General features: G+C 35.5%; 1 protein-coding gene across 1 annotated transcript in view; it reads left to right on the top strand.

The window, feature by feature from the left end:
* CHL1 (cell adhesion molecule L1 like) overlaps positions 1-27,834 on the top strand; it is a 192,504-nt gene that overhangs the window by 92,303 nt on the left and 72,367 nt on the right. The window contains exons 3-4 of the mRNA XM_045530402.1: positions 21,802-21,986; positions 27,417-27,522. Of these exons, the coding sequence (XP_045386358.1) occupies positions 21,899-21,986; positions 27,417-27,522 (194 nt within the window). The 5' untranslated portion in view covers positions 21,802-21,898. The remainder of the gene's footprint in view (positions 1-21,801; positions 21,987-27,416; positions 27,523-27,834) is intronic.

The following is a 27,834-nucleotide window of genomic DNA, read 5'->3' as shown; positions in this document are numbered from 1 at the left end:
TTTTTTTTGTCCAAATTGGCAATTACTCATGGCCTGTCACTGACTGAAGACCTATATCCAATATACAGATTCTTATATCTTTTGTGAACTCTTGTTGCAAGGAACAAAAACTGAACTCAGGCTACCTAATACAAAATGGAATTTATTATTTTGTATATCAAAATCATGTGAAAACATGGTGGAGCTGGCATTAGACATACATGATATTAGGATGTTAGTCCTGTCACCTGTCTCACACACCTTTTTCTACTTCTCTTTCATTTTTATTTTTCATTGACTTCTCCAGGAGTTTAGAACCATGGTCCTTGGCAGTTTCTGATGCATACTTTTGACTTTTATAGTTTCATGACCACGAGGAAAAAAGGCTTTGGATATTCTCAGGGAATTATTTTGACTTCCCAGACTCGGCTCACCTGTTGGATCTATCACAGTGGCCTGGAGAAGTTAGATGCTGTGGATACCCCAGCTCCGGCCGTCAGCCCACACCGGGACAAAAAGGGGGTGGCAGAGTTATTAAAAAAAAATGGGAAGAGGTGGGAGGCAGACAGGAATAACAGTTGTCCATTGTATCATGTTCTATATGTTTATATAGACTTAGAGCAGAATAGTTAAATTCATGTTCATGTTTTTTTTAAAGGTTGTTGAAATATATGTGCATATATCTATATCAGTAAAGTACATAGTGAAGTCAGGGAGCCAGGGCAAAGGGTCAGGAAGAGTGGGAAGGAGAGAATATGCATTCAGAAGAACAGAAGGAAGAGCAGGGAAATCCTGAAGTTCATGTGTGAGCAGAAAGTATTGATAGGAGGGGTACAAAGTACAGGGACTAGGGCAGAGTCCTGGTTAGAGAATGAGGAGATAAATTTCACGGAGAGAGACAGAGATCATGACAGAAAGGCATATAGAGTGACACAGGTCCACGAATGGGGAAAGAGGTCAGAAAAGTGTCATTTGTGGAGAGAAAATTAAAGTGCTATTATTATTGTTCTTATCTCTGCATCTACTCTCTTTTGCCAATTAGAATATTTTGGCACTATTGGGAGGCATAACGTATAATGAGAATTGTGGGTAAAATTGATTTCCAACTTATAAATGCCGTTCGATATGGTATGAACAAATAGAATAATATTTTTCAAAGAATGGTGCTATTTTTAATCAATGGAAGATGGAACATATTATATTTTAAAGTCATACAATACTTCAAGCACTGTGAAAAGAGAACAAAGCTGCCTCCAATAATGAATGAAGCTTGCGTATTACAGAGGTACTTGTCCCAATAGAACACTTCAGATACCATTTGGCTGCTACTTCTCTCTGGATTTGCTTTATATCCCATGGAGATGATCTGACGTTAAGCTTTTGTTAGCTTCAAAGAGAGCTCTGTTCTTGCCTCATCTCTGCAGTACTGAAGAAATAGACCCTTGGTGAACAACAGGAAGCCAGATGGATTTTAATATTGTGAATTCTCTCCTCTGATGCAGGAAATGTTATCTGGGCCATCTCAGTGGGCTAAGGATTACAGAGCTGGATTAGATTTCAAAATACAACCTAACTCCATAGGTCTGGTATAGCCGTAAGGCCCAGAGGTAGAGTATATTAGATGGACATCTTGATAATCATCTGTGATTACGTTAACTCACTCCTAAGTGGACGGGTCACTTCTATCAGAGTATATACAAGCAACCTTCCTCACTCTTTCCAGCACTTATAACTCAGGAAAGAGATAATATATCAGCATGTCAACATGGGTTGGATATATCCAATGAGATCTCTCTTGAAAGTTGAGTATATTATATTAAATAGGCATAAAAATGTGTTCTTTCAGGAAGCATTTATTAGAACCTGAGATGGTACCATAGGTCAGATTGTTAAAAAGAGATCCTTATGAATCACAAATCTGACCAAATCTCTAGCTTTACTAATAATTTTTAGGATACAGGTCATCACATGGGATGGGCAAACCAGGGAGAGGTCCTCAGCCTCTAAAGCAGCCCCCTTTTTAAAATTTTATATTTATTTATTTTTATTTCAGAATATTACAGGGATACTAACTTTTTGGTTACATAAATTGTTTTTGTACTGTTTGAGTCAAAGTCATTATATAAGTGTGCCCATCCCCTAGATAGTGTACATTGTACCCGTTAGGTGTGAATTTATCCATCCTCTCCTCCCTCGTCCCACCTGCTTGATTTTCAATGAATGCTATTTCCATATGTACACATAAGTGTTTTGCTGCATCAAAGCATACATTTTTATGTAGGAGGTTTCTAAGTGATGTATGCAGTTCACATTACCGTTAGGTCATGAAAATCTCCATTTTTATATTCAGATAGTTACACAGCTTTTTCCAGGAGACCATGCCCCATAAATCCATAGATTCCAGGTTTGTTTACCACAAGCAATGCTAGACAGTAAGCGTTTCATAAATAAGTACCGTCTTGCCAGTAAATGCCATTAACTTGCTTGCCGAGGAGGGTCTGTCATTAGCATGTTTAAGTGGAGGTTTGACTGGGTCACCTTGTTTATTTCCAGGGGGTGTTTTCTTAGTAAAGGGAGAGAATGAATGGCAGACCTGCTGTGTGACCATATTGTTCCTAAATACCTTCTTGGTGATGTGGATACAGAGATTACCAAAATAGTCCCTGCCCTCAAATATTTTTGCCATTTAAGAAGATGAACACAAAATCAATGCCAGAGATAGTGGATATAAAACCCTAAACACAGTGTATGGCATAGAATAAGTCTATCAATAGATAGAAATATTTTTAAAAATAGTATTAACAATGCAATATTGAAATGTTACTGCATGGTTAAATCTTATAAGGATGGTGGAGTCTTCGTGGACAATGTAATTTGTACAAGTTTCAAATTTATTCATTCTGCTGACATTTATTAAGTAATCTTCCAAGAGCCAGACACTATGTGAGTTGAAATGAGACAAAATTCTTGGTTTCCCTGAGTTTTCCATCTTGGAGGAGACACAGGTAAATAAATAATTGAAACACATTATAATAAGTGTATTTTAAAAAATCTATTTTTGGGATATGAGAATGCACCATATTCAGCCTCTAGAAATGCAGAGGGTTTCATCAATGTACAGATTAAGTCTTGAATCGCGCACTTACTGGGTAGATAAGAAGGACAAAAGGCTTTCCAAGGGGATGGAGTAAGATGGGCAAAGTTGGCAGCACCAGTGAACATATGGCCATGGGGGGCCATGAATAGAATACTTACCATTAGTTGCCTTTTGGGTGAGGATATGAGAAAATGCTAGAAAAGTAAGTTGGGGTCAGATGATAAATGAGGCTAATAGGAATAAAAGATAATAACTAACAATTTTTGAGAAATTACTACATCCAGGCACAATATTAGGTATACATATTGTAGTATTGGAATTTCAAGACATATTAGAAGGACACAATATCTTGATTTATAAATGAGAATTTAGTCCGGTAGCTAATTAAATATGGTGTCAAGCTTTGCCCGCAGAACTGCCTTACTGTAAACCCATTCCCTCTCCATGGCACTGTGTTAGGCTTGGAGGTTTGCACAGTGTGCTTACCCAATAGGGAAGCAAGGAAACAGCATCAGCAGCAATGAGTGGCTTTAGGAGGGCAATTAGTCACCAGCCATAGTGAGTGTCAGTATGCCTCTGTAAATACCCACAGGAACAGAAATCCTAAGAATAGTGAGCTTGCTATGGAAATACAATATCAAAACAAGTCCACTACCAGCTTCTCCCTCTGTTCCATCCAGATTATAGCTCCTGGCCCCTCTTCAACAGGAACTCCTTGACCACCTCTACCTTGAAGGCTTTAGTAGGGAAATGACAAGATCAGTATTGGGTTTCAGAAAGATAAACCGGCCATGAATTTGAAGGAAAATAACTGCTTAGAGAATCTGTGGTTAGAGAAAAATTGTTAGAAGCCTGTTGTAATATTCCAGAAATGAAGTAATTAGAGAGATCTGGAGAGGTGATCATAGATCAGTTGATTGAAGCTAACACTAATAAGACTTGTTGAGGGCATTGAGGCGACCCAAGCTTTCAACTAGGATCACTACCATGAGTACTGATGCTACTGAGAGAGACGTTGACACAAGAAGAAAATAAATGCACCTTTGGGTTTGCTGAGTTTGAGGAGCCTGAGTATTGAAGTTTATTTGTTTCAGATGGGGGTAGCCTGTAGGCAGGCAGGAATTTGATTTGTTGCAAAGAGAGGTGCTAGGGTAGAATGCATAGATTTGGGTTCAGTTATTAATAACTTTGTGAGAGTGAATGGAAAAACACATTCACCAACAGGACCTTACAAGGAGATAGGACCCAATGTGGTAGAGCTATAATTTTTGCTGTATTTCTTCATTTTGCTTTGCTCATACATTTTTTACAAGTACTCTTTATTTAAGCAGCTCTTATTCACGAAGTGCCTACTCCATGCAAGGCGATGTCTTTGCCAATGAGGACATGATGATGGGCAAAGCCTGAATGCTTCTTGGTCTCTTGAGTGTACACTGTAGTAAGGGAGATAAGCATGACCAAATGTCACGTAGTGAACGTATAAGTCCCAACTGGGATAAGTGCTGTGATGTAAAAAGTCACATTTGTCAGGGAAACAACAACAACAACAGAAACCCCCAAAACAATGTAACAAAAGCCCTTGTGATACTGATAGACCTTCTAAGAAAGTACGGCTAGGTGGAGCTCTGAAGGGTATAGAGTTGCTATCTAGGCAAAAGGTGATGGAAGTAAAGCATGCTCCAGATGGAAAAGCATATGACAAAAGATTGGAGTATTCAGGAAGTTAGAAGAACATGCAGTTGGAGCCCAGGAAGGGGGCAGGGAGCAGTGAGAGATGTGTGCAGGGTCCAGACCATTCACAATTTACTGAACACAATATGGATTTTCATCTGTGTTCTAAGAGTAATGAGATGCCATTGAAGGTTTTTATTTTTAAAAGATCATTGACCCAAATCTTTTTTACTGGGATAATACAGCCAGATAGGCAGTGCTGAGGAATCAGGGCAAAAATAGAAGCGATTCATCATCTTCCCACAGGGTCTACTTAGGAAGGAACTGAGCCTCATCAAGCTCTTTCCATCGGTTTTTTTTCTTGCACAAATATGCATGGCTGCCTTAATCTGCAGATCACTTTTTTGGGGGGGGTCACCTGGTGCTTTAAATGGCAGATGACACACCTCTGGAGAAACTAGATTGTTCTGGTTGTACCAAAAAAGAATACAAAAGGCCACTATTGCTTGCTGCTTAAGAGAATTCATTGCCAGCCACCAATGGGCAATTCTAACCTAATAAACAAGCAAAAATGACGTGTGAGAGCCAGCAGTTATTTTTTGAGTGCTATTGGCCCCCACTGAATAATTCAACACTTAATGGAGGTGATTTTTGGTTGTTCAGAGAAGGGATCCTTTTGCAATTACATAGCTCTTTACTGAGATTCAGCATTGTCTAGTTAAAAGTATGAGAAGAAAATGTAGAATTCTTGCTGTGAAAATCACTACTTCTGAAGAGATACAGTAGTGTAGTATAGTAGCACCATTGTCGTCATATGATTACTCTATGGAAATTGCTTCCTTTCCTGTGGCTCTTCTTCCAAAAAGAAGTCACTCTTTAAGTGACTGGGTGGGAGCTTTTATTTGATCAATTACTGTCTGATAAATTACACTGAAGTCATTACTAATCATGAATAAACTTTCTTTCCTTTTTGACTGTGTTAGCTATGTTGAATTCAAATTGCATGCCAAACCACAATGTTTATGAAAACAGCACATCTCCAGAGCTAAAATGTATTTGTGTTAATGGTGTGTTAGTAGCAAAGAATGACAGTTTGAGTTCTTCCATTCAAGGGAAAGATCTCTGTAGCAAGTGTCAACTTAAAAATCACCAATTTATAAATTTAGAAGGAAGAGCTTTATTTTTTATAAAGGGTTACAGCCTGCAAGACAGCCATCCTGATAGGCTGGGAAGCTAGCCTCTGGCAGAGACCAAAAACAAGCACTTCAAAGGACGGAGGGTGGAAGAGGGATTTATGCTGAATGGGTTAGCCAAGTACACATACTCAACAGGTTATAGGAGGGATGTGAATATTCATGAAGGAGATCCTAACACATGCACATTGAATAAACATGCATGTTACATACGACCCACGTTCACTTTGGGGTGGAGACCTAACATTTAAATGTATTACAGTTAAGCCCTACACCTCAAAAGGTGAAGCAGGGGCATGAAGGCACTGAAGTCCACAGTCTCAATAAACCAACCAGAACCAGTCCATGGTCAGTGGTCTCTTACCAGGAGAAAGTTACTGAAGCCAGTCTCTTGCCCAAGCAAAATTATAGTTATGGCTTATGGAACAGAGGGGTCAGTTAGTCAGTGTCTGGTGGTAGATGAGCTGCAATTGTTCAATATTGTTTATCTTGAGGCCAGTGCTTGTTTAGCTGTTAGAGAAAAAGAAAAACCTTGTGGCAGTTAGAACATAGTTTCCTCCTTAAGTCTAGGGGCACATGACTTAACCCTTGCTTGGCATGGACTTAGGTCCTGTTTACAATTTGGTATCTTATTGCCGCAAAGAGTCTGTTCTGTCAGTGTTATGATCTCGATTTTAACATTAGTACTGGTCAGTTGTTGTGTCTAAACAGCAAAAGGTAGGGGGATGAGAACTCAGTTTTTAAGGTTTCTCTGGGGTCCCCTTGGCCAAGAGGGGGTCCATTCAGTCAGTGGAGGAGGGTGGCGGTGCTTAGGATTTTCTTTTTAGTTCTTACAAGGAAGAAATTACCATAGGTAAAAGTCACTTTTAGTTCATCTCAGGTTTTACCAGAATGTTTACAGAACACTTTTTTTGTCACTGCCACTTGCTAGTCATACAAGATATTTCAATGACTATGGTATTCTCTTTGGAATCACAAAAATGTAACGTAACAGGAAATTGTTTTAGTGTAGAGTGAATACTTAAAAATACTACAAATATTCAATGAATGAATACATTTTGGGAATGTTGACAAATTTAAGAACATTCATGATACTGGCAGTGACTTCTGCCCTAATTATAAATTTGTAGCTAGAGAAGTTTAAGATCTTTCAGTTTTCCCTTCAAACATTCTTTTCTTAAACTGAATTTAGAGTAACTTGTAACTTGTGAGTTTTCCATGAAAAGCCCCATAGTCATTTGTGGAACACAGGTATATTATAAAACATACTATGTATTACATATAACATAAATATATATTATAAACAAATATAAATGGAAGTGTACATACCTTAAATGTTGCATGGCAGGGTTGGGGAGAAGAGAGGTGTGTAATCTTTAACTTTTTTACTCAATACATTTCTTTGTCATTATTTTCTTTTACAATGGGAATATGTTTTTATTTTACAATAAGTAAAAACAAATTAATTTAAAATGGTATGTGACAATAAAAATGAAGTACAGCTTTTGGAAACATTGATATTGGAATCAAAAAGCATACGATTATAAAACATATGTATTTAAGTAAACTGTATAACTCTACCCTAGAAAATTATATCTAACTGGTTATCATGCAAATAAAAGAAAGCAATCAGTTTAAAATGACATATAAGCTGATATTGCTTTCCTCTTCTTATTTCTTATTCATGGAGTAAGGACAAGATATGAAGGGTTTAGGGATCTAGGTCATTGGCCCAGGATTTGGCATTAATTCTTCTCACAAAAGCACGAAGGATGATCAATCAACTATGTCAGGCCTAATGCCACCAACAGAGCAGAAGATGAGCCGAAGGAAATTATAAGCTCTTTATATATTTATCTTAAGTACTTAGAAATTGTACTTTGTATCTTTGGCTTGGATAGAATAAGGTTGCTTTTTAGGATTTGTACAGTGACAAGCTTAAAATTTTTACTAACATATCCTAGGCATTCATACACCTGTTAAACTATTTACAACAAAAATACCTATCCTTTTTTTTAATGAATTAGAATAAGGAAATCTCACTTATACAATCTCTGGAATGTGATTATGCATGAATATTATTTTATTAATATGCCCCAAGTCTCTTTGATCATAGTTGATTTGCTTCATTATATTCCACCTGAAAGTTGTGAATTGACAAGAGGAATATTTTTGTAAACTATAAATTTTAGGGAAAAATAAGTATAATGTTTTAAAGATCACCTATATGGCTTGTAGCATTTTTAACCAATAAATTGTCTTGGTTGCTTTTGCCTCAGAGAATAGAAAAAGAATTGTGGGTACAAAACAAAAAAGATGAAAACAATTTTAAATGCTTACAAAATTGTGTAGCGATAGAAAATCAGAGGCGAGATACCCCAAATTATGAACTAGTTATCTTAATTACATAGCCTTGTCCTCCATGAAAGAATCTATCAATGTTCAAGTGTTTAATATTCATTAGCAGTTGATAATTATGATGACCATTCTAGTCACTACCAGATCCTTCAGTGCCTTTTGATGATTAAAGAAAAATAAAACCATATTCAAGTGCCAATTGTTGGAATTCATGCTTTAAAGCCATAGAAATGGCCTTATGTTAATTAAGGTTAACTTCCTCAAATTTATAAGAGTATCTTTTCTGATAATTCTTCCATAGAGAAAATTTAGAGCATATAATAGTTTCTTAATGTTTGCATCCTGACCTATTCCAATTTCCATTTCTTGTCATTAGATTCTTTTGTAGACATTGGTAGTTTCTTAAGTCTTACAGGAAGGTGAGAGTTGTAGTTCTGTTTTGTAATATGGCCGCCAGATGCCATGTGACAAGGATAGTCTCAGGCTGAATTTGCCCAGGTGAACAAATATTTATTAGGCATTAAATGTACACAAATGCTCATACATGTGTGTACACATATGCATATGCATGCATGCAGGCACACACATATCACATCACAGAGTTATACACTGTATTCTGTCATTTTTATAGAGTCCCAGCTGTTAAGCCTTAAGGCATTGTGACAGAAATCTGCAAGAAGGCTTCACTAGAGGCTGATGAGATAATGTTCTAACTGTAGAATCCAGCTACCCTTTCAATCAGAGTCACAGGATAAAATACTCATTGCAGGAATGAATGAAATCTTAAGCCTAGAATGCAATGACATTTTCTATAAGCCATAGAGCTCCCTTGATATTTTTGTACCCTATTCATGTAAGAGTGCTTGTGTCTGGGCAAACCTTTCCAGTAAATCCATCTATATCTTGAACACCATTTGTTTTATTATGGAACATTCTTCTAATATCCATTATTGTGATTAAGCTGTCTGATATTTTACAGAATAAAGATACCTGAAGTACATATTGTAAGAGTGGGGACCTCATGAGGCGCTCACGGCACAGGTGGAGAAAAATTTCTCTCACAAAGATCAGATTAGAAAGTAGTGAAAAGTTTATTTTACCTTAAAGATTCAAATAGTTTTGAAGAAAGAGAGGTTTTTGTGCTTCTCAAAGGTGGGAATGCCACGACATGAGAGAAAGAAAGGAGAGGTGTTGGCAGCTGAGCAGAAGCAGCTCAGGATTTCATGGGGACAAAGAGAAGAGAAAAAATAGTTATGGTTTCCAGCTGATAACAGAAGCAGCTGTGGAGTGGTGGTGTTTGTTTTTTTTCAATTTTTTTTTTTTTCCCTCTCTGTGCAGTTGACTTTATCAGTGTCCTTGGAATCTGTCTCTGGCAGGAACTGAGGCAGAGAGCTCACACTCCTACTGTTCACTTAGGGTTCTTCAAGGCAGTGAAACAAATGTTTGGGGATAAAAAGTTAGGCTTGAAGACGAGTTGAGTCCCAGGTGTTTAATCAAACAAAACAAAGGGCAGTTGTGCTGTGAGTTTTTCTTGAAAGGAGCAATTATGTGCTAAGAGTTGATTTCTTTTACTTTCTGTTTAATAGTTTATTTTCCTCTGTTGGATAGGTTATTAACAAGGCCACCTTTCATCCACCCACTTTGGTTAAAATTAAAATTTCTCTTTAATGAACTCAGAAACTGGGGAATTTGGATGGAAGTCTCATTTTCTAGAGCTGCTTCCTATTGGCCAGGGACTAAGCATGACCCCTACCTGAGAGGGTTCATTTGAATCATTAAGGGGGAGGGGTTGAAAATGGACAGTCTTAAAGTGAGAGTAGAGGCCGAATGGGGAATTTGCTGGAAAGAAACCTCTAAAGTTTGAATTAGGTCTTGTGTGAATGTTATCAGATAGAACATAGGGTCTGAAAATGAGAGCTAAAAGCAGAGCCATAAGGGTCCTAAGAGGAGTGTTAGCTAAGAGAAGTAACTCCACACTTGGCAAAAAGAGTTCACAGTTCTGATAAGTTAGAGGGTTTCTTGGACAGTAGGCAAATAGAGATGATATAGAGCACTAGCAGTAGGGATATGGAAAATAAGGCTATTATTATTAGGGTTTCCAGCATGGGCAAAGGACTGACTGGCCTGGTGTGTAAGCTAAGCTGTGCTGACATTCGTAGAATGACACGAGAAGTATAAAGAAGAGGAAAAGGCCAATAAGAAGCCATATATGCCACAGCATATTATTAAAGCTCACAGTTTTGAAGCTTTTGTTGAGTGAATGGGAGCCTGGTATCTGTCAGGGCAGGCAGTTGTAGGCCGGTGGACTTTCAGGGAGTTCACTGTGGGTGGAAGTAAGTTTCTCTGGAGGATCTGTAGGTTTGAGCAGAGAGAGGTGACTCTAGGATGGAATTTCCAGAAGTTTAGCTGTAGTGGGAGTAGTGAGAATTACTTAACAAGGACCTTTTTTTCCTTTAGTTTCAAATGAGTTTTCAATGCTCACACATATGGTTGCCAATGCTATATTTGATTAGAGATTTGGAAGAGTTTTGATGAAAACCTTTCAAATATTAACTAACTATACTTATGGGGTGGATTAAAATTCAGTAGCACCTACATAACTATTGCATAGTGTATGCTGAAGTATTTTAAAGTAAATTTTAGAAAATTTAATACTCTGTTTTTGTTGGCACTTGTAAGAACCATTAAAATCTATGAATATAGATTGGTCTTATGTATAAAATTAATGAGATTCATTAAAAGTTCTCTTAACCTTTATAGACTTACTGCCATAAGGCCAACAATATTTAACTCATTGTTTTATGTATTTAGGCCCATATTTACTTTAATAAGTATTTCAGAAAGTTTAATTTCTGAGTTGTCTTTGGATGAATGACAAAGAATGATATTCAGAATTTTATCAACATTCTACATTTATTCAGAGTATATTCTTTTGTGGACATATGTATGAAATTCATTTGTTCATTCATTTATTCAGAAAAATTTTTTGAGTGCCTCCTATATTCCAGGTAGGGACAATAAAGATGCGTTGAGGCAAAGGGAAAACGTCCGCTTCACCCTTGGAAGGTTCACTGAAAAATCAACTCACAACAAAGCAGATTAATAAAAGAAAAGCTATACAAGTTTATTTTAACATGTATACAAGGGAACCCTCAGAAAGAAGATTCAACTCCTCAATGAAGTATAGAGGTTTTTAAAGAACGGGGGCTTGAAAGCAGAAAAACAAATAGGTTTGGGGAGGGAGAGAAGAAGAGGCTTGGGTAGCTAGCAAAGGTGGTCTTGTTATATAAATGAAGCCTTACAGGTAGCAGCCTTCAGGGAGAATAGATGATAGATGTTCCTTTTCAGACCTTTAAAGGTATCAGACCCTCAGTTAACCTTTTCTAGATCTGAAAAGGATAGACCTGGCTGCATTCCCTACGTATATAAATGTTCCTCCAACAAAAGACAGTTTTGTAGTGTTCTGACAGGCTTATGGCAGGCTTCTCAAAATGCATCAAAGAAATATATTTTGGGGTAAAATATTTCCAATTTCGTTCAGATGAATAGGATCTGGCATTTGACTCAGAAAATGTACAGTATCTTACAGATACATGGACAACGCAGTTGCAAAAACAAATTGTGAGCCCTTGTGTATTTTAGTTTTATTACTGGTGTGTTTATTGAAAACATTGGATTAATACAGAAAAGTAGAAAAGCAGATTAAAACCACCCAAAATTTAGGTAATTTTTTTTTTCAAATCAATTTTTAAATATAGTGGTTAGTTGTGGTCAAACATTGTATGTAATTATTACCCCTTTGGAAAAATATCCAAATGTTTTTTATGGTTAATTTTTATAATTAATTTTCAGACTCAATGAGAGATGTTTACATCCTTGGTCTTTTAATGGGAAATAAGGAAAGGGGCTTTTAACTTACCTGGAGGTATCCCATTTTTCTTTTTAAAAATTTCTTTCATGATAATGAGCAAAGTTGAAATATGTAAGGAATAAATAAAGAGCAGATAAATAGAGGGGATAATATTTAATATTAGTAACAGGAGAAAAGTAGAGAAGGAGAAAAGAAGAAATTTTTTTTAAATGAGAATTTATCTGATTGCCAGATGTATATCAACAGGAATTTGTTAACCGCTATTACCAGTCTTCTGGGATTTTAGGTATTGCGAGGTGGGGCAGTGAGATGGAAGCCTGAACAAGAGTTAACAGGATGCTTTATTAAATTTAAAAACTTATTTCCTCAAGTTTATTTTTTTATAGTTTAAAAGCCTGTTATGTATTATAAATTGTTTTCTCCCATATACTGCAATTCTTTAAGTAGACTTTATTTATTTATTTTGACTCTTAACACTACTCAATGAGGGTAGACTTCAGTTTTTAGTGTAGTTTTAGATTCACAGCAATATTGAGCAGGAAGTACAGAGATTTCCCTTACATCACCAGCCCCACCCCTGCACAGCCTCCCCCATTATCAACATCCCCACCAATGTGGTACACTTGTTACAACTGATGAACCTACACTGACATATCAATATCACCCCAGATCCACAGTTTACATTTGTGCTTTACTCTTGGCATACACATTCTATGGGTTTGGACAAAGGTAAAATGACCTGTGTCTTTAATTGTAGTATCACACAGAGTAGTTTCACTGACAAAAACATCCTCGGTGCTCCACCTATCCAGCCCTCCTTCTCCCCACCCCCTACCAACACTTATCTTTTACTGTTTCCATAGTTTTGCCTTTTCCAGTGTGTCATATAGTTTGAGTGATACAGCATGGCAGCCTTTTCAGATTAGCTTGTTTCATTTAGTAAGTGTCAACAGAAAAGAACCCAAACTCTGAAAATAATTTAAGAGGTTATTCTGAGCCAAATATGTGTGACCATGACCCAGAGAGCCATGCCTAAGAAACCTTAAGCAAGTGGTCTCACTGTGGCTGGGTTACAGTTTGATTTTATATAGTTCAGGGAGACAGGACTTACGCGTAAACTCATAAATCAACACATGGAAGGTGTATGTTGGTTTGGTGGGACATCTCAAAGTAGGGAATTACAAGTTATAGGTGGGTTTAAGGATTCTTTGATTTGTAATTTGTTAAAAAAAAAATGAAGCTTTGTCTAAAGGCTTGGAATGTTTTAAGTTAAGATAAGGAAGTCTGTTAATCAGAGACAAGCCGCCAGGCATATACTGATACTTAAGTGATCTGTTAAGTAAATAGATGACCTGAGGGTGTGGTTTAAGCTTTGTCTTGCATAGCGTTAGGCCTGTTAATGAGTTACAAAGGACATCTCCAATAAAGGAGGAGCATGACTAGGCGTGTCTGACCTCCCTTCTCATGGCCAGCAACTCAGCTTTAGGATATTTCTGGGGTCTCCTTGGCCAAGAGGGGGTCCATTCAGTCAGCTGGGGGCCTTAAGATTTTATTTTAGTTCACATATGCATTTAAGTTTCCTCCATGTTTTTTCATGGTGGGATAGCTCATTTCTTTTTAGCACTGAATAATATTCTGTTATCTAGACATAACACAGTTTACCCACTGAAGGACATATTGATTGCTTCTAAGTCTTGGCAATTATGAATAAAGCTATAAACATCCATGTGCAGGGTTTTGTGTGGACATAAGTTTTCAACTCTTTTGGGTAAAAACCAAGGAGTGCAATTACTGGATCATATGGTAAGTGTTTAGTTAGTTTTGTGAGAAACCATCAAACTGTCTTCCCAAGTGACTGTTTCAAGAGCAGTGCATATGACATATCTGTATTTTATTGACTACACAACTTTCCTTTCACCCAGCATACTAAAGCACCAATTATACCTCATGTTTCAAATAGGACCATTCTTTACTGGCAGGACTGTACTGAACACTACAGGTTATTTAGGATTCACGGCTTCTTCCTGATGCAGGCCAATGGCATTCCCTAGCCATGGAAACTAAAACTCCTTAAGAGATGTGAGGAGTAGTTACATGGATTTATACTTATGTAAAAATATGCTGAGCTGTACACTTAAGTCTAGTGCATTTTCTTTTCAATTTTCTAAGATTTTTAAAAAAATTTTTTTATTGATACATAATAATTGTACATATTCATGGATTACATGGCACATCTTGATACAAGCACACAACATACAATGATCAAATCAGGGTAACTGGGACAAAGGTTTCACCTGAAACATTCATCATTGCTGGTGCATTTTAATACATCTGTGGTTGTTCTTTAATTTGAAAAATAGTCCCTATATAACCATCGCTGGCACATAAGATATTTTGTGAGAAATGACTCTGAAGAGAACTTACTGTTGACACGTAAGATCACATTGTTCATCCCTGCGGTCAAATGACCTTGATATTTGGTGATTTCTTTCTTAGCCTCCACTATAAAAAATTTTGAATTAGATGTCATTGTAGTATACTATTGTTTAAGGATTGTAGATGTTTAGGTAAATAAAGGGAGAAACAAACAGACAGACAAATATATATATAGGTTATATTGAGTTATATTCCTGTTATAGTTCAACTACAGCATTTTGCTAGTTAACTAAATGATATTAATGATATTAGTTTATCCCACATGATTATTAGCTAAAGCTGACATTTTTTCCGATGAAATCAATTTCTCTATAATAAAATCAACATTTCTTTGATCTGCTGTATACAAAATATGCCAGCTCTGCAGGGAGGATGAGTTGATGCTCTAAGCAGTTCTCTTGTCTTGTCACTACAATGATAAGAGACATGAAAGAGAGTTTGAATGGATATAGTATAATGTACAGTATTTCCTTTGTTTTCAGAGTGAAAAGCCATTAACAGTTATTTCAGGATTACTGTGTTTATGACACTTGTAAATTGATTTGTGGTATTAGGCAAGCAGGTGATTGAACAAAAGCCTTTTAATTTTCTTTGTGTTTATCCTCCCTCAGCTTCAAGGTGTTGAGCGATTCCGATCACACTTCAGGCTTATGGAAATGTGCTGAACCTCTTACCCTAATGCCTGATTCTGGATCAGGGGAATACTTCAAGCTAGCCTGACAATCACGTAGAAGGGAGTTTCATAAGGGGACATTGGAGGTCAGAGGGAAGTGAAGGTGACATCCACTCTATCATGAAAATGTCAAATGGGTTTATATAAGCCACCTCGCTGGATGCAACTCAGTGATTCTTAAGCCCTTTCATTGTGGAGAGAAAAGAAAATTTAAACAATTTCGAGTTATAACACTGTCTCTGACTATTATACAATCCCACTGAGTTATTTTTAAAACTATCATTTGGACGCCAGTGTCATAATATATCCCTTCCTGCTGGCTATAATAAAAGTTTTTCATCTCTTTCAAGCTTCCTGAGTAGAAAAATGTTGTTTAATGATTTCGCATGCACGAAGTTAATTTCAATCTCTGGAATTCACAGTGGCTGAAACAACTTAAAGCTGTTTCTCAGTAAAGAAGAATGTCAACACAGCAGGTTTTTTTTTTTTTTTTTTTTTTTTGGCTGTATACATTCCATGCCTTCTGTAAAAATGGCAGATGGACCGTCACTGACATTTCTGCTCTGTGCGGTTGCTGCCATAGAATAAGAATTTTTAAAATAGTGATGGTAAGGGTTGCCTTTTTTTCTTTGGATTTGCCTTGTTATGTTTTCTCTTTGGAAATTTGACCAGAAACATGATAGTGAATTATTATCAAGAGAAAGTGGCAAGGATTTGAAAAATATCACTGAGATAAAATGCACTATGCCAATCCAGCTGCCTTTCTAAGCTATTTTTTTGGTCCATTTACCACACTGGTCAGATTCTGTTCCCCTTTAAGATGAGGCAGAAACCTCTTTATTTTTAAATTCTGGAATATAAATTTGAATAACATTATTAGCAAAAAATGAAAGTGAAAGTGTTTACTATTAATTAGGACCATTAGAGAACCAGAGTGTCGAAGGTTCTGTGTAAACAAGACACCATTACTGCTAGGTGAAAAAAACAAGTGATTATTAGGAATGATTATTATTTGGAATACATTAATAATAGCCAGAGACCTTTCAAGTAATTTTAAAATAATTTGCCCTTGTGTTCAATTTATAAGGGTGGAATACACACACGGACACACACACATATACATACAAAATTGTCCAAAGTGAGAATTTAGTCTTAACCCATTTTTATTTGCTTTTGCCTTTCTATACTTTTATTTATTAATAGAATTTAAAACATTCTTCAATGGAAACATAATGCAAAAGTAGCAAATTAAGGATCAAATCATGAAAGATGAAAAGGCATCGTGACTATATACTAACAGCTACTATGATTTCAATAATTATGCACTATAAATTGGGCTTACATCTTCTTTAGTTGGGCTGTGACTTTCCAAACTCTTAAACCAACAAGAAAAAAAACATTGAGTTATGTAATTTACTTGTGCTGAATATATAGACCATACACACTCATGTTTACTGGGACCTGTCATTTTCTGAATTTTGTTCCTGTAGAAGAGGTATGGATAACATTCTCATAACTTTGTCTAGTTTTTGCCTAAAAGAATTCCCTTAGTGTTGTTGAAGTATTTTAAGTGAATTTCTGATTTCCACTGACTAAATAGACATTGAGAATGTTTCTATTATGGAAATATTAAAATGCACCCCCAAATAGAATCGTATAAGGAACCCCCGTATATATGTGTGTGTGTGTGTGTGTGTGTGTGTGTGTGTGTGTGTGTGTGTGTGTGTATGCATGCGTGCACTGCACAGCTTCAACAATATTTAATATTGTATCAATTTGCTTATTCTGTCCTCTCTGTATCAATTAGCTATTTCTACATCACAGACCACCCCAAACAGATTGATTTAGTAAAATAAACATTAAGTATTTTTCCTAAGTCTCCTGTTTCTTTGGGAGATTCTGCTGATCTTAGCCAGTCTTGACTGATATTGACCTGGCTGCCTCTTGCATCTGTGCCCAGCTGGCAGGTCACCTGGGGCTGGCTGCCCTTTTGTATTTAGTGGCTGGCTGGCTGTTGGCTGTGATTACAGGGGTGATGGGCAACGTGTCTCTCATCTTCCAACAGGGAAGCCCAGGCTTGTTCTTATGATAGCTGAGCAGGGTTCCCAGAGACAGAGGAGAGAAAAAGAGTAAAGAAGTGCAAGTCTTGTTGAAGTTTGGGGTAAAAACTCATTCTATGGGTCAAAGGCCTGCCAGATTCATGAAGTAAGGAAATAGCTTCTTGGGAGAAGTGTGTGGATAAAAGGAGGGGAGAAGAATTAAAGAAGCTTTTGTGATCAGTATACCACATTCTCCCCGTTTTTTTTTTTTTTTTTTTTTTGGAGTATTCTATATCAATTAATGTCTTTTTACCACTGAATGGTTTTAGAGAATAGACTTTTATTTTTTAAGTTGTTACAATTTTGTAATAAAAGTTTCAATTTTCTAATAGAAGTTGTACAAAGTAACCATACTCTTTGCAACAGAATATCATAGAGTCTATAACCTCATTACCACTAATAACACAGCCACCATCACTGTCACTAACTACTATTAGTAAATTTTATTTGTTTTCCTGTGTTAATCCTACATTACCTCACTTAACCTTCATAAATTTGCTATAGGGCTGCACCTGCTACACTCATTTGTAGAGATGAGTGAGAGAGGTTGGGTGAACTGCCCAAGGCCACCTAGTAAGTGATGGCTTTGAACCCAGGTTATACTAACTCTATTCCCTATGATCTTGTTCGCTACGCGACACTCTCTCCTGGTGACTGGTCAGGAGGCTTCAGTAGCTGTGCATTGACTTGGGAAAGCCAGGTGAAATTGACAAAGGCTTAGCCAACTCTCTTTTCTATTTCTTTCTTTCTTTTTTCTTTTTTTTGAGACAGAGTCTCGCTGTGTTGCCCGGGCTAGAATGAGTCCCGTGGCGTCAGCCTAGCTCACAGCAACCTCAAACTCCTGGGCTTAAGCAATCCTACTGCTTCAGCCTCCCCAGTAGCTGGGACTACAGGCATGTGCCACCATGCCTGGCTAATTTTTTCTATATATATATTTTAGTTGACCAGATAATTTCTTTCTATTTTTAGTAGAGACAGGGTCTCGCTCTTGCTGAGGCTGGTCTCGAACTCCTGACCTTGAGCAATCCACTCGCCTCGGCCTCCCAGAGTGCTAGGATTATAGGCGTGAGCCACCGCGCCCGGCCTCTTTTCTATTTCTTAAGGCAAAAGATAAATATAAGTTAAGGAGGAAAGTTGTTTCTAGATTTTCCACAACAGAGCATTTTCATAAACATCAGAGAGATCTATGAGGTCTCTTTGTAATACTGATGATGTGTATATGTTAGAGGCTTTTGTTTTGAAGTAGCCCTATGACACATGCATGCTTGTCCATGGTTATGTTAATGTCTTGAAACCAGTGGCACCATGATAGCTCCCTGTAGCCTCCAACTCCTGGGTACAAGCAATCTTCCTGCCTCAGCCTCCTGAGTAGCTGAGAATACAGGCATGTGCCACCAAACCTGGCTAATTTTTCTTATTTTTTGTAGATATGGGATCTTGCTATGTTGTCCAGGCTGGTCTTGAATGCCTGGGCTCAAGTGATCCTCCTGCTTCGGCTTCCCAAAGTGCTGGGATTACAGGTGTGAGCCATCATGCCCAGCCAAGACATATATTTTCTTTTGAATTAGATATCAGGGATGGTTTTCTTCTTTCTAAGGATGAGCCAAGATAGTAGGAAGATTTAACCCAATTCATCTAGTTTCATGAAAATTAATTGATTCTTTTTTGGATCTGAGTTAATGTTATTGACCGTGGCTCAAAAATATTTTAGTATATTTTGTCCTTGTCTTAGTGCCAACTCCATTCTGAGTTCTATCAATTGCTTTTATCTTGGAGGTCTGGCGTGAGGCATTAAATGTCTATTCTTTTAAGCAAGATAAATGAGAATATAATTTTATTGCTATATTACTGTTATAAAACAGACTTACTAAACAATGTGCTCTTTGTGCATTCTAACAATGAAATTAAGACTGGTTTCCCTTTTCAATCTGAAAGCTATATTTGGACTTTCGTCCCCGAATGGAATCTTTCTTGCAGGGGTCACATTTTAACTTCTAATAATTTTTATGTTACAACCTGTGAACATACAAATTTCAGGTAAATTGAAGCTAATCCCTGCAGGAGATAAGGTCGTATGTAGAATTAGGCACTATTCCTATTCTGGAAACTGATAATGTCATCAATGTTTGTTATGTCTCTTAATATATAGTCTTATTTAAAGGCAGGGGTCCAGTGTGGCATCTTTTTATAGGAGAGAATTTCTTGGGCCAAGATCACACACCTAAGACTATTAAAATTCCAAAAGTCACCACAATTGAACAATTAGTATCTGTGAACTATTTTACTACAGCAATTAGAGACCATTGAACTTGCTAGCCTAAATCAGGAGATTGATTGAAATTGAGCTTGTTCTCAATTATCTGGCTATCTAAGGTATTTCTATTCCCTATTTCAGGGTGAGATGAGATATTCATCTGGAAATATGGTCTCTCGGTAGCATTATAGTTTTGAAAGCCTTGTTCCTTACAGAAGGCAACTCATTAACCACATGAGAAGCCCTTAAAGCAGTCAGCATTGAATATCAATGGGACCAAATATTACATCGTAAATAGATTGCAGGTAAAGAATGGTGTATAATTATAAACGATGCATTTAGATGACTATTATCAAACTGATTCAGAGAAGAATAAGAAAAGGAAGAATCAAAGAGCAAAGCATTAATATTTTCCTCAGATTTTTCATCTTAGGCATAAATACACAGTTCAGAGTCTCCTAGCTTTGTACAAATATATAGAACTCATTTTTTGTAATTTAGGCAGTGTTCTGCCTTTTATAATGAAAGTATTTTTTCTCTACATTTTATATCATTGATTGGAATAACTCATTTCATCACGAAAGTAGTCAATTAACATAGTGACACATTTGAAAATATTTTACTTATTTATTTATTTTTGAGACAGGGTCTCTCCCTGTCACCTGGACTAGAGTGCAGTGACATCATCATAGCTCACTGCAAACTCAAACTCCTGCTTCAGCCTCCTGAATAGCTGACGTCACAGCCTGGCTAATTTTTCTGTTTTTTTGTAGAGATGGGGTTCTTGCTCAGGCTGGTCTCGAACTCCTGGCCTCAAGCAATCTTCCCTTCTCTGCCACTCAGTGTTAGGATTAGAGGCGTGAGCCACCGTGCCCAGCCTGAAAATATTTTTAAATCATCAGTATAAATTATTTGTCATTAGGAAATATTCTGAAGCACACAAGGATAACTTTTTCCAATTTCCATTTTACAGATGGGTCGACTGAGATCAAAAGAGAGTAATGTCATTACTCTAATTCAGGGCAAAGATTTACAACATCTTTTGAGGGGGGAAGAAGTGGGGAGTATTTTCCTTCATGATCAATGTAACTTTTCTCAAAGTAAAATATAAATGAGATTTCTGTCCCTTAAGGCCTCTAAAATTATAAAACAAAACAACATCATTAGTTACTACTTTGAATTTGACCAACCTGTGCACATATATGGAAGATACAGGCCCATAATCTCTTGAGATACAGTTTGAGATACAGTTTAACCCAGTCAAAATACTTGAAGTTAAATATAAATTTAGTGACTTTCCTGTCTCTGTTTTTATTAATTTTTTTCCCACCAGTTCTAAGTAAACAGAGTAATTCATTTCCAGGAAAAAGAAAGAAAAAGAAAATGATATACCTGAAAGACTAGTTATCACATCTTGGGACAAATTGTTGTATTATTATTTTCAAGAATATATTATAAAAATTTTGAGGTGTCTATTATCACAATGTTTCAAAAAAAATGAAACTATAAGAGAAAGTAAAGTAAGGAAAATTGAAATTTTAATCTTTATTCTATTTTTGTGAACTTTAGGGTGAATAAACATTCTCTTTAAATGAGAAGCAACTAATGGCTTTATCTTCTGCTGGAACCAAGCCTACATTTGTAAATTTTAATGAAAATGGCTTGGCCTTAATCACTCGTTCTTTATTTTTCCCTTCCATATATCATCCTAGAACTATCCATCTTCTATTAGTATGAAATATGTAATGCGAAAAGTTATTTCACAAGAAAAATTAAAGATGTATGTTTATGATCCTTAATGACTCAACTGGGTTAGATGACTGATATAAAGAACTGATTCAAAAAGAGTCACCTTTTGAATGAAATTAACTAAATGAAGTCATTCTCTTAGCCATTAACACTTATTAGTGTATACCGGCGTGCTTTCCAAGTAAAACTTCCTCAGACTTACAAATATGATTCATTGGAATATTTTATGGTTTACAATATAGAGTATATTTATTCTTCTTTATTTTACATGTAAAGGGGGAAAACTAATTTTATGTGATGCTATTAGAGAACAGTTTCATAAAAAGAAAAATTGCTGCCAAACAGAAAAATGTATGTAACTTATGATATGTTGATATTTGAGAGTTTATAAACCAAAATGTTATTCTGTTTGTTTTTTGAGTTTCCAGGTTAACTACAGTTTCCTCAGCTTTCGACCAAAAGTAAGAGGAGACGTTAAGATTTTCATTCTTTCTGGGTTGTCTCTTTTCTGAAGAGCAATGGAGATGCTTTTAAGTGGAAGAGGATTAATCATATCTCTAATTTTACTCCTAAGATTCTCAGCAGCAATTGAAATACCACCCTCAGGTAAAGAAACAGCATTCAATACTTACTTATGAAATTTTATATTTTCATTTAGATTTTTAAGTAGAATACTTGTGGAATGAGGTTGTGACTTTTCTAGCATATTTTTATATATTTTCCAGGAATCTGTCATCAGAAATCATGTCTGCCTTTTTCATTTTTCGAATGGCTCATATTTGGCTGTTATAATTATTTTACAGGTCTTTTGTCTCTCATGTAAACTAAGCACATAATGAGAAATATAACTTATAAATCAAGTAGTATTTTTCCATATATCTAGGATCATCTGCAATATTACAAACTGCTTTTAGTTTTATATACTTAAGTTTATTTTAGAGAGAATTATGATTCAGAAAATTACTGGCATTTAACTAATTATGACAAAAAAGAACTGAATAAACTTTGTATTCTTTTTCAAAATGATTATACATATTAGAAAAATAATAAAAAGCTATTTTACAATGAAAAGTATAGATGATATCAACTCCCAAAATCTACATAGTGTGAATTCATAACAAGGTTTAGTTAGTAGTCTTATGGAAATGTGTACTTTAACATATGTTAGTAAAAATGTGTGCAGATTTTTAATCATCACAAATTAGTTTGAATAATTTATAGTAATTAATAGTTCGACAACAATGCATCTGCAAACACAATTTATGTAATAGTATATCAGAACTATAGTGTAGGGATTTAGGGAATTTTTTGTATTATAAGCACATGGAATCTAAAAGATCCTTGAGAAGTTATTAAAAAACTTTTATCCATATGGTTCAAGAATAATCCTTAAGGTCTCTTCCATATATAATTTGGAGAGTTATAATATTAGAGGAATTGGGTATTTATTTAGAATCTTAGCATTGGAAATGATCTTTGTGGATCATCTAAATTCTAGGGAAATAATCCTGATTTTAGAAAATTTAATAAATGTTAGAGAAGTGCTAACACTGAGCTGAAACTTGCTTTTTGAAGTACTCAGACGGACTGTGAATAGAAAAGGAAATAACTCTAATTGCATAATACAATATGTTTTAAAACTGTCTCGGAGGGCCACCTTAAATTACTTTCTGGAGCAATTTCTTGTGACACACTCTGGGAAGCCCTGCACTCATAGTTCAGTAAGCCCAGGTAAGAATCCCTTCTCTGCTGTCTTTAACAGATGAGTAAGCCTCTGTTTCAATATTCCCGTTTCTTAAGGAATTCCGGACAGATCTACAAACTTAAAGTTCTCTTTACATTTAGGTGAATCTTTCAGCCTATGCATAACATACCCAGTTTCATCACTGACCAGCCTAGTTGCACAAATTCTAGTCGAGATGGTGAAGCACCTTCATCTTTAGTGAGTTCTTTTGGTTTGAGTGTGCCATGCCAAGTTGAGAGTAAGATTCATGGTTATCTTTTGAAAAAGGGGTTAATATTTCACATTTTCTTCCCAGTAGCAACAAAGGTGCTGCTGAGGTCCTTTATGGACACTCCCGACCATATTCTCTGACATCTGTAATACACTTACCCTTCATCATTCCTCACTTTGTTCACCAGGGGTGAAGGATGTGAAATTTTGTATCAATCCATTGCACACATTTTTATTCTGGTTGTCTCAGTTACTTATGCATTTCCATGCTGTAATGTCCTTAGACAACAATTGTTATAAAATATTAATGACATGTTTGCAGAACAACTGCATATTATTCATTTATTTCAGTACTCCAGAGCACTCACTAGGAAATGCAACCAAGGCAGGTATCTAATTTGAATGTCAACGAGTCTGGTGTCTCTGTAATTGGCCTAATTACAGAGGAAAGGATTTATAATGCAGAATATATATTCTTATAAATACCCAAAGGTTATTAGCTCCATTCCCTGAATAATTAGTTATTGCTGAGCCTTTACAACCTTAGCAAATTTAAGAAAGAATAATGTTCTAATAAACAAGTTGTTCGCAAGTTATTAGCTGATATCTTAGGGACTGTTGCTATTGTGCATCATCCCTCACCATTTACAACTGTAATAAAATTTAAATAATATGAATTTGCAATAAGCTCAAGACCTGCTCTGCTTAGAAATAAGAGTAATCAGAAACAAGGTAAATGTCAACAAAGATATGGCTGTTTGCATGTTACTAAAATGTTTATGAATAGCCAACAAATGCAGACTGAACTTGAACTAATGTCCATAAGCTAGTAAAACTCACTTATCAGATTTATTAGGAAAAGTAGAAAAGTAAAAAATAAATTTTATAATTGGAAAGGGCATTTATTTATTATTCTTGGCAGGCTGTCAATGCTCAAAATGTAGTTTTTAGACTCCTTGGGGTCCCTGAAATACATTCAGATGGTCCATGAGGTCAAACTGTTATCATAATAATTCTAAGATTCCATTTTTCCTTTTTCACTGTGTTGTCATTTTCACTGATGATGAAAAAGCTATGGTGGTAAAACTGGTGTTGCGCTAGCACGGATCAAGGCATTGACAGCAAACTGTACCAGTACTCAAGGTATCCTTAGTGGCCGTATACTCAGAGTAAAAAACCACAAAAAACAAAATAAAACCAGTTTTGCTTAATATTTTAATTGTTTAAGCAGTTAAATGTTATTGATTTTATTAATTCTCTACTTTTGAATACATAACCTTGAGTAATATTGGGATGAATTGGGAAATAGGCATAAACTAATTCTGCTGTGTATCAAAGTAGGATGATTATCTCTATTTCTTGGTGGTATCATTGCTTGGGTTTCAAACTGGACACCGTCTTTACTTAAAAGTTATGACTGAAAAACAAATTACAGTTGCTCAGTTATAAGGCAGATATTTTCCTGAAAGTCGACCAAGTGAGCCCATCACTTTTAAGATAAAAACTGACAACATGTTATGTTGTCAATGATAAAATCTTGAGTGTTCAAGAAAAAATTAGAATTTTGGGAAACTTATGTTCTCCACTGTGAGCTTGAAAGCTTCCCAACATTTAAGACTTCTCTTCTTAGATCAGTGGTAATATTAACAAATGTGAATTTTTTGATATTTTATAATAAAATACATCAATATTTGGAAGATCTGCATAACCAGGGAATCAATATTTTTTTCCAAATGACCACTGCCTGATGTTACAAAATCATGCATATGTTAAGAAAACCCATAAGTAAAATAGTTTAACATAAGAGAATATGAAAAGTTTATTGATAGGTTTCAGGTTCTACTTTGCAATAAACATGTAAGAAACCACCACTTGCTGAGTCTTGGTGTACTATCCAAGAAGAATATCCACAATCATCAGAAAGGACAATAAAATTTCCCACCTTTTTTTCAACTACATATCAACAAATTCACATTTTGCAACAGAATGAATGCAGAAGCAGATATGAGAACCTAGCTGCCTTTTCTTAAGAAATTACAGAGATCTGCAATAATGCAAACTAACACCACTCTTCTCATTATATTTAGTGTTTTTCATAAAATATGTGATTTATTTTAACACATTATAGGATTATTTTAAATGGATTTGTGAGTACATATTTTAAAGATTTTTCAGGTCTTATTTCTATTATAATACATATTGTTAGATATAACCCATATGAACAAAAGCTCCTTGGGGTATCTTATAACTTTTAAGACTGTAAAGGAGTCCTGTGATCAAAATATTTGAGAACAACTTAGCTAGACTGAATCCTTAATATTACAAATGAGAAAACAGAAAGTGGTTTAGGGCCTGGCCCAATGTCACAGATAGGAGAGCCCTATTCGTAACTCTACTGTGGAATATTACTATTTAAATCAGGCTCTGTGTTGATCTGCAAATTGCTTTTCTCAAAACATGTTTGCCAAAGTGAGGTCCTTGCTGTTGAACAGTTTGCATTTCTTTATGAATTCAGTCTTGTCTCCTTATTAGAGTTACTAAGAACTTTACTAAATACAAAAGTCTCCATTTGAAAACTATTGAGTGCTCATAGGCAGTAGATTTTTATATACATCATGATTTATGTCCTATTTTGAAACAATCCAAGTTAGTAGTTTCAGCATTAGTACATGTATTTTATAGTCATGATTCTCAGGAATGTGGTCTAGCTGCTTGATTAGGTGAGAGACAAAATCACTTCCTACTTTTTAAAGTTTTATTTGTCTTGAACATTACTTATCAAACACTTAACAGAATTTGTCACAAAATGAGGGAATATTTTGAATTTGAAGAATCTATTAACAATAACAAAATCACATTATGTATTAGGTACTATCTTATAATAATAGTAATTAGTAGGTTGAATTCTACAAGGAAAAAAAGAAGATAAGTCAAGTTCCTAATAAATAAATGGGAAAAGATATAAAAGCTGCTGGTTGCAGTGACTCAAGCCTGTAATCCCAGTGCTTTGAGAGGCCGAGGCAGGAGGATTGCTTGAGTTTGACACCAGCCTGGGCAGCAAAGGGCCCTGTCTCTAAAAAAACTGGAAAAAAAAAAAATTAGCTGGCTGTGACAGCACGCCTCTGGTCCCAGCTACTTGGGATGCTGAGGAGGAAGGATTGCTAAAAAAAAAAAAAGAAAGAAAAAAAAGAAAAAAGAAAGAAAGAAAAAAGATATTAATAAAAATGTATAAATAAGAAATGACAAATATTAAACTTCATGGAAAATATTTATTAACTAATGTAATACATGGAATCAAAATAAAGATAGTGAGAAAGTTATCTTTTCCTTTGTAGTAATTAGTAAAATATTTTATCATTTTTAAATTCTGGTGTTCAGTGCTAGAAAGGATATGGAGGACCGCTGTACTCACGTGTTATTTGTGGCAACTATCCCTTGGCGAAATGATATTAGCATTTATCTAGAGTCATTACCATTTGTGTACATGCCTAGAAATTTATCATAAATCAGCAATTCAATAAAGGAAAAATCTATAATCAAGGATGTCCATTGAAATACATGTTACCTGGAAAGAAAAAATAGGAAAACATCCTAATGTTCAATAATAGGAGAATTATCAAATAAGTGATACCATATCAATGGGAAGAAATAATGTAAAAGCAGTAAATTAGTTATCATGTCTATATAGAAGCATGGAAAACTATAAACACAACTTTCAAAATAACTGAACTACGTAAAATTGCAGATGTATGTCAGCATACACTGAATGCTGGTAATTCACTGATAGATATTTTAAAGTTGTGATGATACAAAAATTTTTCTTTTGCTTGAAAAATTGTTACATTTTTCTGGGTTTACGTAAAATTAATGTATATGGCAACATGAAATGATGGCAGTGAAGTGTGTTCCTTAGAAGTAAATACATGTTACAAAGAGGAAGTCAGATTTATTCTATGATTTTCAATCTTGTATCATTTGTTCACTAATCAGTATAGAAAGTAGGTTTAAATGGTTTCTGTTATAACTATATCACCTTTGCCCAGTTTTTGTATAGTATGTTAAGTACATATTTTAATATTTAGTTCAACAGGTTCCAACAATCATAAAACAGTCAAAAGTGCAGGTTGCCTTTCCCTTCGATGAGTATTTTCAAATTGAATGTGAAGCTAAAGGAAACCCAGAACCCAAGTGAGTATTCCTTCAAACTAAGTGATTCTTTAAATGTATGCTGTTCTTTATGCTACTTTTTATTCTGACCATCATAAGCTTGTTGGACACATGATTGAAGCTAAGGGTTTACAGGTGAATAATATCCACGTCCATAAAAATAAAGTTTGATTATTTTGTATCTGTTCTTCTGCCAGTTGAATTTAGTTTTACCGTAAACCAAGGTGTCTTATGTTAAATACTTAGAGCAGTCTTTGGCAATACTTTGAGTAGAAATACTCAACAATTCCTTACCCTATGAGTAACAAGGTAGCTAAAAAGTAGATCTTTTGT

The sequence above is a fragment of the Lemur catta genome, chromosome 18 (genome assembly GCF_020740605.2).
Source record: "Lemur catta isolate mLemCat1 chromosome 18, mLemCat1.pri, whole genome shotgun sequence".
Taxonomy (NCBI): Eukaryota; Metazoa; Chordata; class Mammalia; order Primates; family Lemuridae; genus Lemur; species Lemur catta.
This window is presented reverse-complemented; position numbering and strand designations above follow the sequence as displayed.